Consider the following 15,335-nt stretch of genomic DNA (forward strand, 5'->3'; position numbering starts at 1 on the left):
CACAGTTAGTAGTCGCTGGTCAGTGCCTAGCAACACCCATATAGGCGTATGGACATGTAGACACCCTATGGACTCCACCTTTCATTCCTGTAGATGACTGAGAACCAGTGTCGCTGAAGACTGGCATGTCTAGGGAACTGGTCGGTCATAATTGCCACCTACTGCAAGATTCGGCGCTGGGGGGACATGGAGGACATTCATTGCTAGTGGCCATGTAAGTAACCGCCGCATTCAATTTCTACACCAGTGGCTCTTTTCAGGGCTCCACAGGCAACCTCTGTGGGATATCATAAGCCTCCGCCCACAAATGTATCCATGAGGTCACAGATGCCAACATTATGAGGGCACACAACTTAATGCATTTTGCCTGGGACCAAGAGAGCCAGAATGCAAGAGCAATTGGATTCACCCAGATCTCAGGTTCCCCACAGGTGCTGGGTGTGGCCGGCTGCACTCATGTGGCGCTCAGGTCTCCGTCACAACACACGGTGATCAACATCAACCGCAAGGGGTTCCACTTGCTGAATGTGTAGCTGGTGTGCGACCACCAGAAATGCATCCTGCAGGTCTGCGCACAGTTTCCAGGGATTGTGCACGATGCCTAAAAATTGAGTCGGTCTCAGATCCCTGACATCTTCCAGGGTCCACAGAAGCTGCAGTGTTGGCTCCTCGGGGACAAGGGCTACCTGCAGAGGCCATGGCTGATGACACCCATGCGGTGGCCTCAGACTGCAGCAGAGCGACGCTGTAACGAGGCTCATGCTGCAACTCGCAACTTGGTGGAGCAAACCATCAGGATGCTGAAGATGAGGTTCCAGTGCCTGGACCGGTCTGGTGGAGCCCTGCAATACAGTCCGCAGAGGGTGTCACACATCGTTGTCATTGCCTGCTGCACCCTTCACAACCTGGTGCTGCAACGGGGAGAGGAGTTGGCTGAGGAGGAGATGGAGGAGCTGGAGGTCTTCCCCGATGAGGGGTACGTCAACAGGGATGAGGACGAGGGGATCCTCAAAGGCGACAATGACGATGATGATGATGGGGATGAGGCCCTTGCACTGGCTGGATGAGGCAGGCACGCTCGGGAGGCCCTCATAGCTGCTAGATTTGTGGAGGATGATGATGACATGCAGTGAAGAGACACCAGAGATCCTCACATTGCATCTGTAAAGTTTGATTCCAGTCTGGTCTTTGACAGTGCGGATACCCTCTATGATAATGCTTCTGTCACGGAGATGCTGTTGAGGCCAAAATAGTCATTCGCTTGCAGGAAGATGATGACAACATGCAGTGAGGACACTCCATAGATCTTCACATAGTCTCTGAGAATGTCTGACTCCTGTCTGGCCAAGGGCAGCTTGCTTGTGCTCTGATCAGGGCCGTATCATAGAGATACAGCCATGAAACTCTAAACGCAACTGATCCTTTGTCCACCTTCAGCACCTGAGCCCTTCATGAGCCCAGCATCACTGGTCACAGGTGCTGATGAGATGGGGGCCAGCCCCACCTTAAAGGTGCTGAGAGCACACAGAGAGAATGACGGAACTCTGTGACGCCTGCCCACCACATTCTGGCAGCAATGACCAGCACTATCGAGGTGCAAGCTTCAGCAATGTGTCCAGGGAGTGTGAAGCTGGACCATTGCTTTGGTCTGAAGGCTGCACAAAGCACAGGGAAGAGATCCTGGACTGAGACACTTGCTTTTATCCTGTGCAGAAAGGTTTCACATCTGAGTGACAAGAACGCTGCTCATCAGAACAAGGAGCCATAGGCAGGGAAACAAACACTCCTGGGAGTTTATTTACAATACTGAACAGTGTGTACAAGTGATTAACACCCATGCCCAGGCTGTGCAACTACAAGTTCTTAACTTAATTTGGTTTTATTGGTTTTAACTCGAAAGAGTTACAAGTTCTTAACATTCCTAACCCTGCCATTACATCTTGGTGCTCCCAGGCTGACTCCTTCAGGAGCAGGGGTAGCTGGAGTGAGATCAAGCTGCCCGCACCCCTCTCCCATACACACTGTTGGAGGCCAACTATGGCATCATGATGGAGTTGAGCTTGCACAGCAGTGCAGGACCAATGTCCTGGACCAAGGTCTCCAAGGCAGCCGCCATCCTACCAGTGTTGAACTCGGTGCTTTGGCACATCGGCGCTATCACCTCGGCCTAAAGTCGGACAGACCCCTCTATTGTGCCTTGCAATCTGAGGAGTGCAGTGGACATCCCTTCCTGATGTTCCTGAGCTTGTCTTTGCAGTTCCAGCAACTGTGACATGACCGAATCCAGGGGCTCATCATCTGACTCGGACTCAGCAACGCTCTAGCCTCCAGCAATCCTCTGAGTGCCAGAAACCTGGGAAGTCCCTGTCTCCACCTGCTGTGGATCAGAAAGTGCGATGTGCTCATCAGATTGTGATCCTGAGGCTACTCTAAAGCTAGGTCCCACTGAGGCGTGTGTCTCTGCGCTAGTGCGGGATTTGGGTGAGCGCTGTGACGGGACTTCATGGAGGGTGCCTTCAGATTCCCCTTCAGAGGTTTCTTTGGGGCTTGATTGAAGGCCCTGGGTCATGGACTCTGTCAGCTGTTTGGCAGATGTGCTTGCGAAAGCAAGGGGAGACAATTAGTGCATGGCTACGGCCTGTGAAACAGGACACGTCACTCGCAGCATGGTTGTCTGATGGATGTTGCACTGGTGGATCCTCACTTGGTAGAGCAGCGCCGACCTCACCGTCAGCACAGGACCGGTCCTGGTCATCGTCGGCCAGCTGGATGGCTCTGTTTTCAAAGTCCATGAGGGCCTTAATTTCGGGCATTCCTCCACTGGTCTGCAAACCCTCAATCTTGTGTGCCAGCTTGTCCTGCATGAATAGAGATGGAGCCAGTGTAAGCAGGGCGCCTGCCAGGCCAAATGATAAGTATGCCTGGCCTATGCGGGTGGTGAGTGGTCCCATGGACGGGATGAGGTCAATGATGGTGAGTGTGAGAGAGTGAATGGTGATGTCCCTTGCACTCGCAGCGAGTGAGGGCCCTGTGGATGTGTGATGGGTTTGAGAGAGTGAGAGAGTTGAGAGTGTGAGAAGAGTGACTTGCCCTGGTGAAACGGAAGAGATCATTCATTCTCTGGCGGCACTGGATGGTTGTCCTTTTTTGCAGGACGTTGGCACTGACCACTGCTGCCACCGCCTTCCAAGCCAGGTTAGTGCTGTTATTGCCCATCCTGCAGCCAGAGCGGGGGTAGAAGATGTCCCGGCGAGCCTCCAGTGTCCAAAAGGCACTCAAGGGATGCGTTGCTGAACCTGGGGGCTTCTTCAGTTTCAGGGCCATGTCTTCGTGCAGCAGTGGTGAGCTGGAAGCACTGAGATACGTGCTTGCGGCTGGACTTTAAACATGACGCCCGGCGTGATGCAGCGGCGGGGTGATGGCAAGTGAGCGAATGAGAGCCCACCTGCCATGGAAATGGCGTGCTTCCTGGGAGTGGATAAATAATGTGGCGGGATTGAGACGACACGGCGTGAGAACCCGCCATTGTGGATGGGGGGTAAATCATCATTTTACATGCCCACTACCGCACTTGGTGCAAATCTGGGACGATTCCGCCCAACAACACTAACCAGCGAGACAGCATCACCAACCAGCAAGACAACACCAACAACTTCAGCAGCAAGTGACACAACATTAGCAACATCAAGCATGACTACTTCAACCCCAGGAGCACACGCATAACAGCTTGTGCAGTGTGCTGACTTATCACTGAGAGCGATGAATGCCAAATCTACAAGGTGGAGGCACAATTCCCTACTATCTAAGCGATACCGTGAATAATGTTTTTCTGAGAAATAAGAACAAGCTATAGAAGGTTCTGAAGGCATTCAGTTTATTCATAAAAATCAATTATTAATCATCGGTTTATCTAAAAAGAATTAATGATTAGAATAGTTATATTGATTTGGAGACTTTCTTAAAAAGGAAGAGGGATATTATATATTGTAATAAGATTCATAATGAGCTAGGAACTAACTTATGTAAGTATATATTCTGGGGGTGCCACATTTCGCTATCGCACTGCAGCCATGTGCTGAGTAAGCATCTACCCAGCCATACAGAGAGCAGAAAACAGTACGCTCGATGAAGCTCCACCATTTTAAGTCTAAAGGTGGCATCCATGACCTTATGGATGCATTTGTGGGTGGAGGCTTGTGATATCCCACTGGGGTCACCTGTAGAGCCCTGAAAGGAGCCACGGGCATAGAAATTGAGCGCCATGGTCACTTTCGCAGCCAATGGTATGGAGCACTTGGTGGCCCTTGGGTGCCTCCATGTTGCTTGCGTGGGTGGGAGTCTAGGAGTCCAACCCCACTTATATCACTGTGGCTGTGCCTGATCTGTCTCAGTTGCAGAGGCATGGTCAGTTCATACAGGTGTCCCTAATGCATGGCCATTTCCCTCGCTTACGTTTGATGGGATGCAGCACCAGGGCTGCACTTAACACCACCACCCCCCCACGCCCCAGCATTCACCTGAGTCTGGCCAACACTTGCCCCCGGACACCCCTCCCTCCCCCACCCCCTTCAACAGTCACCTCCGGAGCCAGGCATCCGTTGCCCCCACCCCTGGTGCCCCCGAGGCCTGTAAAGCAACGGGCGAGCTGTGGAGAACGTTGCTGCTCAGTCACCGCAGTTCCCCCAAAGTGAAGGCCGCCAAGTGCACGTTGCCTGTGTGCTGTTGTGAAACACGTCGACGTACTTTCCCGCTGACGTGGATGGGGTGCCAAGAGCCTGGTGGGATGGCCTTTTAATTATAGGCTAATGTATTACAATGATCTCCCTGCCAACAGATGGCGGGAAATGCGGCCCGCCATCGGTGGGCTGAGTGGACGATCGCGACCTGCCTTCACACCGTCGTGAAAACAGGATGCCGCAAGAATGACCCAAACCTCCCTGTCGCTTGCCATTTTAACACTCCACCCTGCTCTCTTGCCCACATGTCTGTCCTTGGCTTGCTGCATTGTTCCAGTGAAGCCCAACGCAAACTTGAGGAACAACACCTCATCTTCCGACTAGGCACTTTACAGCCTTCCGGACTGAATATTGGATTCAACAACTTTAGGTCGTGAGCTCCCACCCCCATCCCCACCCCCTTTCTGTTTCCCCCTTCCTTTTTTTTTCCAATAAATTATAAAGATTTTCCTTTTCCCACCTATTTCCATTATTTTAAAAAAAAAACCCCACTAGAGCTATATCTTGAGTGCCCTACCATCCATTCTTAATTAGCACATTCGTTTAGATAATATCACCAACTTTAACTTTAACACCTATGTGTTCTATTGTACTATTGTCGTTGACATCTTTTGATGATCTGCTTCTATCACAGCTTGTTTGTCCCTACAACCACACCACCCCCCCCCCTCCACCTCTCTCTCTCTCTCCGCCCCCCACACACACACCTTAAACCAGCTTATATTTCAACTCTTTCTTGGACTCGAACTCAAGTTCTGTCGAAGGGTCATGAGGACTCGAAACGTCAACTCTTTTCTTCTCCGCCGATGCTGCCAGACCTGCTGAGTTTTCCAGGTAATTCTGTTTTTGTTTGGATTTCCAGCATGCTACATTTTCCGCGCACACCACCTATCACCGCCACCAGGGGGCTCGGAAAATTCTGCCCACTCTCTTCAATCAATGCAAACAGATTAGATTCACACCTTACAACTCCTCACATAGGTACATACCTTTACCAGGAATCTGTGATCATTACGTTGTAGGTGGCTTGTGTAATGATTAAAGAATATTCGACAAACTTGAAAACAGCAAAATTTGAAAACTAGAAAACCAGTTTAAAGGTAGGCAAGTATAGGTTACCCTGTAAAAACCTCATGTGTATGAAATGGTTTCACTGGATCTTTTCTGTCCACCTGAGAGAGCAGACATATTCTTGGTTTACGCAGGGGCGGGGAACCTTTTCCTTATCAAAAGCCACTTACAGACAAAATCAGTCATGGGCCACACACACATAAAAACCAATTTCAATTTTTTTCTGAGAATACAGAAACGTTCAACTCACCTGTGGTTTTAATGTGATGGCTGAGTTTGTTTTCGCTTGACCTCTCTGTCTCAATCTCTGGTGATAGACTGTCCACCAATATCCATTACAAACCCACCGACTCCCACAGCTATCTTGACTACAGCTCCTCACACCCCGCTTCCTGTAAGGACTCCATCCCATTCTCTCAGTTCCTTCGCCTCCATCGCATCTGTTCCGATGATGCTACCTTCAAAAACAGTTCCTCTGACATGTTCTCCTTCTTCCTTAACCAAGGTTTTCCACCCACGGTCGTTGACAGGGCCCTCAACCGTGTCCGGCCCATCTCCCGCGTATCCGCCCTCATGCCTTCTCCTCCCTCCCAGAAACATGATAGGGTCCCCCTTGTCCTCACTTATCACCCCACCAGCCTCCGCATTCAAAGGATCATCCTCCGCCATTTCCGCCAACTCCAGCATGATGCCACCACCAAACACATCTTCCCTTCATCACCCCTATCGGCATTCCATAGGGATCGCTCCCTCCGGGACACCCTGGTCCACTCCTCCATCACCCCCTACTCCCCAACCCCCTCCTATGTCACCACCCCATGCCCACGCAAAAGATGCAACACCTGCCCCTTCACTTCCTCTCTTCTCACCGTCCAAGGACCCAAACACTCCTTTCAAGTGAAGCAGCACTTGCATTTCCCCCAACTTAGTCTACTGCATTCGTTGCTCCCAATGTGGTCTCCTCTACATTGGAGAGACCAAACGTAAACTGGGCGACCGCTTTGCAGAACACCTGCGGTCTGTCCGCAAGAATGACCCAAACCTCCCTGTCGCTTGCCATTTTAACACTCCACCCTGCTCTCTTGCCCACATGTCTGTCCTTGGCTTGCTGCATTGTTCCAGTGAAGCCCAACGCAAACTGGAGGAACAACACCTCATCTTCCGACTAGGGACTTTACAGCCTTCCGGACTGAATATTGAATTCAACAACTTTAGGTCGTGAGCTCCCTCCCCCATCCCCACCCCCTTTCTGTTTCCCCCTTCCTTTTTTTTTCCAATAAATTATATAGATTTTCCTTTCCCCACCCCTTTCCATTATTTTTTAAAAAAAATTTTTTTTTAATCTTTTATGCTCTCCCCACCCCCACTACAGCTATACCTTGAGTGCGCTGCCATCCATTCTTAATTAGCACATTCGTTTAGATAATATCACCAACTTTAACTTTAACACCTACGTGTTCTTTTGTTCTATTGTTGTTGACATCTTTTGATGATCAGCTTCTATCACTGTTTGTTTGTCTCTACAACCACACCCCCACTCCACTTCTCTCTCTCTCTCTCTCCGCCCCCCACACACACACCTTAAACCAGCTTATATTTCTTGGACTCGAACTCAAGTTCTGTCGAAGGGTCATGAGGACTCGAAACGTCAACTCTTCTTCTCCGCCGATGCTGCCAGACCTGCTGAGTTTTTCCAGGTAATTGTTTTTGTTTTTGTTTTCCTTAATGAGCCCTGTTATGTCTGCTGGCATTGATAATGTTGCTACTCACAACTGGTTTCCCAAATTCACATCTGTTAATCTGGCACACAGGCAGTTCTTTGAGAGAGAAAGTTTTGAAAAATAAAAGCTGCTGGCAGCAGTATGCAGTTCCAGACAGTGATGCAATTTTCAGCATGTGTCTCCTCAAGTTTGGAAATTCATTAGTGCCCACATGGAGTCTGTAGAATTCCAGCAGATGCAGGTTATTTCATTTAGCCTTTAGTTCAATGTTGCTTTGCGGTTCTACAACTTCATGTTGCAGGTACACCGACCGCTTCAATATTGAGCGGTGTGGCAAAAAAACTTTAATTCCAGTTCCTTCACTTTTCAGTCTTGAAGTCGCTTGCAAAATTTCTGAAGTAAGTTTGCATACTCCCTGGGGTACTCCACTGTTGTTACAGGTTTTCATTTCTGAAGGGTAGTAAAATGCACTGTGTTGCCCTTTTCCAGTTGCATTCGTCACAGCTTTAACTTGGTTTCAAATGATTTCCCATTTGAAAGAAGGGAAATAATAATCTCGTTAGGCCCTTGCAATTTAATATTGAGCTCAATAGACAGATACTGCGTAATGTCGACCATGAAAACCCCAAGCAGCCTTCCTGTTTTTCAGTAAACCTCATCCACGGGCAGGATGAGGTTTCCTGAAGCTTTCATAAAATAAATTTTTCCATACTTCACAAACATGTCCCAGCTCATGTGACACACATGAGGAGAAATGTTTAAATACATTTATTTATTAAAAAGTTTTATAATCCATTCAATCTCCCTGATGCATCTCTGTGTGCAGGGAGATTTTTGCGCTCTTTCGCTAGCGTGTGCGAAAAAGCGCGGGCCCCGACTCTCCCTCATCCCCCTGCCAGCACAGGTAGCACTGAGTGCTACTGACTGCACGTTACACTGGGTGGGTCTTCATTGGCCTACTTGCATAAAATGGCAACAATCAGCTCCGTGCCAGCCCTCGCTTGCCATAGGAAAAATTATCCCCATTGTCCTACTAGTGGCAAAAGAAATGTGAACTGCTAACTTCTAACTCTTATAAAACTTAAACTCAACCCCTTCTTAAACCCCTATACACAAACACACAAAACATGGATTTTAAGGGCAAGATAAAACAGTTCAATAACACCAATCCAGAGTACACGATTAGATAGGTTGATTTTTAATGATGTCTTCCAAATTCATTGCAGTTTGTTGTTGATGACACAAGGTGTCTCAGCACTTTCAGTCTGTGGCTCACTGGTTGGAAAATCTTGCTTTTCAATGTCTGTATTGGTGATTTTTCCCCTTTTCCTCTTGATAAGGGTTTGGAAGCAGGTTAGAGAGATGTGAGGAATAGTCAGCTAGCTACTATGGCAGAATTACTGGAATCTTACAAACACGGGAGAGAGAGGTTTTAGGTCTTCCCTCTTTGCAGGCTAGGAGCTGTACTGTCACCACACAAAACCCTGGTCACAAGCCAATTAAAATACTGTCATCAAGCATCTCCCCTTAGTCCAGGACTCCTTTTTGGCACCATCCTGTTTTTCTATGGCACACTGTTCCAGGATAGCAACATTGTAGGTATTCCTCATCTTATTCCAGTGAACATGCAGCCATGGTAGTTTTTAAAGCCACAGTCCAAAAAAAAGATTATTTACAGTGGGCATTGCTGGCTAGCCAGCATTCATTGCTATGATTGCCAATTGTGATTAAGTGTATTCCAGGAGGTTTTAATCACATGACTTTCCCCCCACATTAGTTGGCCAAAATATCTATCCTTGTGACGTACTGCCTGTCTATGCCAATTGGAAAGCGAAAATCCATTACCTAATTGGATGATGTTTGACTCTTAGCCAAATAGCAGTTTTTCCCCAATATGCAACATTTTTTGTAATATCTGGAAAAGGAATGTTTAAAAAAAAAAAGAAAATGTTTTAATACCCCGATTATTTTTCTCCAGGGGTGCACACAAGCGCCCTGGAGATTGATTTTTTAAGCCCTGAAGGGTTGGATATTCTGTTTATTGCCCACCCCCACCTGCCCTTGAGAAGGTGGTGGTGAGCTGCCTTCTTGAACCGCTGCAGTCCCTGTAGTGTAGGTATACCCACAGTGCTGTTAGGGAGGGAGTTCCAGGATTTTGACCCAGTGACAGCAACTAGGGCATCAGATCAATGTACAGCAAACAGGGGGTAACTCCTCCAAACATGGCCTACGATTCCTATTAGAAATGTGGGCACACTGCAGCAGTGCGCCTCAGTACTCTTCATTTGGCTTTATTAAAGAAAGTGTTGAAGCACTGAAATGCAGGAATGGAAGGCTTAATATTTTTGTTGCTCCTACCCCATTTATATCCATCTGAATTTCTGGATCATTTAGGAATGAGTGGCTAAAGGTGGCAAACAGCTAAGCACCTAGCAGAGGCTTCATCATGGTCAGTGCCACTCAAGCAGACCACACATACCATTTGGACATGATTTCTTTGAAGCCATGGCACAAGCTCGAATGGTAATCTCTGTGCTGAGACATTCCATGCAAGCTCGCCAACAGGCTGTCCAATGCACCCTTTATTCCATGGTGTCTGCACATCAAACTTCTTTAACAGACCAGGCTTCACACTCTGCATCAGAATTTTCTGCAGACGAGACGCTAGAACACATCATGAGCCTGCTCAAGCTCCTACAGATTGACTGGTGATAATTGGACTGGCATTCATCTCCTAAATGGCAGAGTTTATCTTGGAAGAGGGAGGCAACAGATGTGAACTTCTGACACTGGTCATTTTGTATTTATCAAATAGGAGTTTAATTACACAGGAGGAAAAAAAAACAACACATGACCAGAAAAGTTCCACTTCCTAGAACAGTACATCCATCCCATAGAAAAAAAAGAACCTTCCCGCTCACTGAAAATATACCTAGAGATGGCATTGGCAAATCACAATGTCATATAGTTAAAATGTATTTTTATCGGCATTTCCAAGATGGTTACACTGTGGATTTGTTTAAAGTAGGGGGCTGATTCAAACAGGTTACATTCAAATAAGAGATCCTTATTCGTCAGTGCTATTTTGTAGACTAGTACCAGAAATGTAGATATACAGTAGTTTTAAACCTGCAAACAAAATAACTCTAATTTAGCAATACAAGCTTAGGACAGGCCACCATTAGTTAAAAGTAGATCAAGTCAAAATCCAGTTTGTGGGGGTAATCCTACTGCTTTCACTGATAGGTTGAAGTGACAGTGGCACTATATTCTGATGTTTAAAGCTTTCATAAAGAATCAAATGCAGGACGTTTAATGAGCACAAGCATTGGGAACTATAAGTTTCTATAGGTTTCTTAGCCCAACAAACTGTTTTCCCTGTGTGTATATTTGAATGGAACATGTGCAATTCCTGGGTGTTCCATCCCACTGAGGCTTATCCAAGCATTTTTATATAAATCACACTCAAAGTTAAGGAATAGTGTGGTATAGGCACCTGCTGTCCCATTTTACACCCTGCTGCCCAAATTTACTTTAATTTGGAGTTGATCGAAAATGAAATGGGCAGCAGATCCAACTAGGATTATTGGCAGGTTAGGATAACACTCGGATTTTGTTCTAGCGATTAAAAAAAAATGCTTTGCTACTTTCTAAGAGGTAGAACTACTTTATTTTTGAACATCTGGGACTTCTAAAACAGATAGCCAAAATGTAATTGGAGAAAAAAGATCTGCAAGCTTCTCTAGTTCTAGACTATGGCTTCCAATATATCGAATGATTGATCTTATTTCTGCTTCACTTCCTACTGCGGTTTATATACCACTGAGGTTATTGATTTTTGCATTAAATTGCTTTGGATAGCAATGAATATTTCACCCACTGCAGTAAGTCTGTCACTAACTCAAAGACTTGACCATTACTGTACACCTACCTGCCTGTTGGCCCTTTGGATTTCATTTGAATGAACAGAGCATTGGTTTGACTCTCAGTTTTGCCTCTCCCTTATACTTTCCCTCAGACACATTGATGTAGGGATATAACATCACTTGCATTAGAATCTATTTCTTGTTCAGCATTTAAGGCAGAATGGGATTTTTCACATTTAATATCATGGATCTTAATGCTATATCATTCCCATTAACTTCCAAATTTCCCAATTTAATTTTTCACACTAGGGAACAGAATGTTTATGGAGACCAAGGAAATTATAAAAGGTGTGACATATCCCAATACTGTAGGATTAGAAATACACTTCTAGTGTTTCCAACTCTCTGGGCAGTAGCATCAAGTGATTTTGAGATAACGTGTTTTGAAATTTTATAGCTTTCATCTTTATCCTACTTAAGAGAAAATGAAGTTACAGTGTGGAAACAGACAAGATACAAAAACCTATCAAAAAGATCTCAGATCACCAGCCCAGCCACCTGCGAGCACATTAAGTGATAGTACAGCATCACACTACCTTTAATACAAGCTTTTATTTAGCATTTTTTTTTACTGTTAAAATCACAATTGTAAAGATTTTACCACCAAAAAGTACCAATTAGAACACAATCCTTTGCAGAAATATTACTTGGAATAATCCAAATTGTTGGACTATTTTAAGAATGATTTTTGATGCAACTTGCTTAAATGATAAAAAAGAACTAGTTGCCAAAACCTACTTAAGACCATTTAAACTAAGTGACAAAATTATCTGAAGAAAATTACATGCCATTTCCCCACAACCCTGACCACCCACCCCTGCCCCACCTCAAATAATTAAATGGCTGCTAATGACATTTGCAAGGCCACAGATCATTTATTTATTTGCACACTTACGAAGATACTGCCAGGCAATAGTCAGCTTCCCACTTTAATAATTTTTACTCCAACTTCTCGAAAACAGCAGTGCATTTCCACTTCCAGAATATGAAGTCTCATATGTTTGATATCAGATTCTATAAGAGAAATATTCCGTCTAGTAGTAGTAGTACCAAAAGTTGACGTGTCACAGAATCATAGCTGCATCTTGGTGAAATTTTACAGGCGTTTGCAGCTGCCGATGTGCTGTCCACAATTTGGACAAATGTGCTCCACATCCTGAAGACCATCAACACAAAATGGAATCAGGCAGCAGCCAAACACACACCTAGTAACAGCAGAAAATGTCAGGCAATTAGAATGCATCCAAGACAAGATTTTGTAGAACACTGTTTTTGAAAAGGTGTCCATATGGAAAGGGACCAGGTCAATGTAGTATAATCATTAGGAAGAAAAATGTAGTCTAGTCACTTGGGTAAAACAGTACAACAGAATCCTTCATTTAGTTCTGACAAATATGCATGGCCACAGACACTTGAGCTAGAATGTGTAAGTATATTAACCTCAGCACTAATTCCTAATGAAGCAGCATTTACTGTTACAGGACTCTCTCCTATGTATAGTCCTGCCATATAAGACTTCAATAATCATTTAGAGAGTGTGCTTTTTCACAAATTAGACTCAACCTGTTTCTTCAGTTGTTCTCTCTCCATTGCACCGGCAAAGAACTTTATCACGTGCACCAAAACTACTAAAATACCCTGCCCCCTCTTCAACCAAGGATTACTATTTACTGTCACAAGGCTCTTGACCACGTCAGACCCTTCCTGCACTTCTGCTATCCCTGCAACCTCCTTCCATAAGAGGATCCCCCTCACCCTAAACCTTATACCCTATCAGCCTCCAAATTCAATAGGTCACATTCCACTAACTTACATCGCCCAAACATCAAAAGCATCTTCCTCTTCCCTCCTGCATTCTGGAAGGGTTGTAGCCTGTAAAATCGCAATTCACATTTCTACTTTTAGTTGCTCTTCCTCTTGTACCTTCCTGCATGAGCTTACAAGCAGAATCTGTCTGTTCCTCACTGCCCACATTCCAAACAGACAATGAGTTCTGCTTTGGACGTCTCCTCTAGTGAGGATATTTTAGGTGGAGATATTTTCTCAACGGTGAGAGGGCCAGTGTCCAATATTATTCCTCCGAGACTAAGAAACCCACTGTTTTGTCAGCATTTTATGTTAATTTTGACCTGATCAGCAGGCTGCGTTTGGAATTTCTCCAGTTTCCTCACAATGGGCTGTTATTGCCTCAGCCTCACTGTTTTGATGTTTTCTTTGATGCTTTTTTTCTACTGCTGGCTGTAAATCATCTAATAATTTCCTGTTTGTACTACAATGATCCAAAAGTTAATGGGTTGAATTATTCATTCCACCCCCCACCCCCCAGGATTATTTCTGATATATTACAGAATCTTTACAGTGTATGAGGCAGTCATTTGGCCCCTTGAGTCTGCATTGGCTTGCTGAAAGAGCATTCTACCTAATGCTACTCCCCTGCCTTAGCCCTGTAACCTTGAAAACTCTCTTTTCAGATACCAATCCAATTCCCTTTTGAATACCTTGACTGAGCCTGCCTCTACCACCCTCTCAGGGAGTGTGTACCAGATTCCAACCACCCTCTGGTTGAAAAAAATTTTCCTCATCACTTTTATCTGTGCCCTCTAGTTCTTGATTGGGAACAGTTTCTCACTATTTACCCTGTCCATACCCCTCAGGATCTTGAATACCTCTATCAAGTCTCCCGTATATCACTGTTTCCTGTCACTCAGCCAGAATACACGTTTATTTTTCAGTTACCAATTCTGCAAATGGTTCCAACCCAGAACAATAACCTATCTGTTTCCTACACAGTTGCTGACAGACCCGATGATTGTCCAATAGAAAATGTCAGCAACACAGTCAGATTGCTGTCCATGGAAACTTTGCATTTACGTGAAAATTTCAAAGTGCTCAAAGATTGGTTTTAGCAAATGGATATGCACGTCTGCCATACATGGTGTATCGGACAATGTACACTTAAAACGTAATTCTTTCCACATTGAATATTCAGAGAAGACTATAGTTATTTTGATAACCTACCCTACAAGGAAGAGACCTCCACAACTAATCCATGTTAGTGCACCTGGTGAGTGGCTAACACGAGTTACAACCACCTGGTTGCAGGATGGACAGGTTGTCTGCATTGGTTGGAAGCTGAAGTGTTGTGTGGGCTGCACATAAACAGTCTGCACCACTAAGGGAAGAAGAAAAAAAAATGAAATTCATGAAGTACATGCTACATAGCAAGAACACTAATTCAGCAATCAGCCTATTTAAACCATTTACAATAATGGCAAGATAGACTTGGAAATCAAATTAGAAGTTTAAATATTTTTATTCCCATTTTTACTATCCTTCCCTGAAGTACCTCCATTAGTAAATTATGTTCTGCATTTGTACTTGGTTTATATCACTAAACACTATGGAGACAGAGTGAGAAGGGGAAAACAGGTAGCAGCTTACATGGTAAAGTGTAATTTGTGGTGAAGAGCAGCTTGCTCAGTCAAGCAAAAAAGAACATATATGTACAAATGCTCCAAAATTGCAGGTGAAAGTGATTAATTAAAAACAGTCAACAGTAAGCTTGGGAAACCAAACTGAACAGATCAGAAGTTCAAACTTGAGGCTTGCTTAACAATGGGTATTTTTGGAAACTCAGTCAAATGTCCAGGCAAGTATAATAAATCCTGATGAATTAGTGAGTAATGCACTGCCTAATTCTGCATTAAGTCATAGATCAGGAGAAGTTCCATTATAAATTCTGATTCAGCTGAAGCTAATAGATCTCAGCTGCATTAAAGATGGTATAATTGGCCATAAAGTTCCAAGCTATGCAAGGGAAGCAAAATAGATGGATTGATGACTCCCCACTATCTCAGCCTGGAAAATGCAGCAAGTACGTA

The 15,335-nt window shown here is 45.0% G+C and overlaps 1 protein-coding gene across 12 annotated transcripts in view; it reads right to left on the bottom strand.

The window, feature by feature from the left end:
- Positions 1 to 15,335, bottom strand: part of LOC121288623 (lipopolysaccharide-induced tumor necrosis factor-alpha factor homolog) — a 93,018-nt gene that overhangs the window by 43,206 nt on the left and 34,477 nt on the right. For 11 of the 12 annotated variants that reach the window (XM_041207275.1, XM_041207271.1, XM_041207269.1 and 8 more), the window contains 2 exons: positions 14,473 to 14,626; positions 10,325 to 12,659 (listed from right to left, as the gene is read on the bottom strand). In XM_041207275.1, the coding sequence (XP_041063209.1) occupies positions 12,551 to 12,659; positions 14,473 to 14,626 (263 nt within the window). In that variant the 3' untranslated portion in view covers positions 10,325 to 12,550. Of the gene's footprint in view, positions 1 to 10,324; positions 12,660 to 14,472; positions 14,627 to 15,335 lie in introns of those variants that run through there. The other variant, XM_041207264.1, reaches the window with a different exon arrangement.

The sequence above is a fragment of the Carcharodon carcharias genome, chromosome 15, assembly GCF_017639515.1.
Source record: "Carcharodon carcharias isolate sCarCar2 chromosome 15, sCarCar2.pri, whole genome shotgun sequence".
Taxonomy (NCBI): Eukaryota; Metazoa; Chordata; class Chondrichthyes; order Lamniformes; family Lamnidae; genus Carcharodon; species Carcharodon carcharias.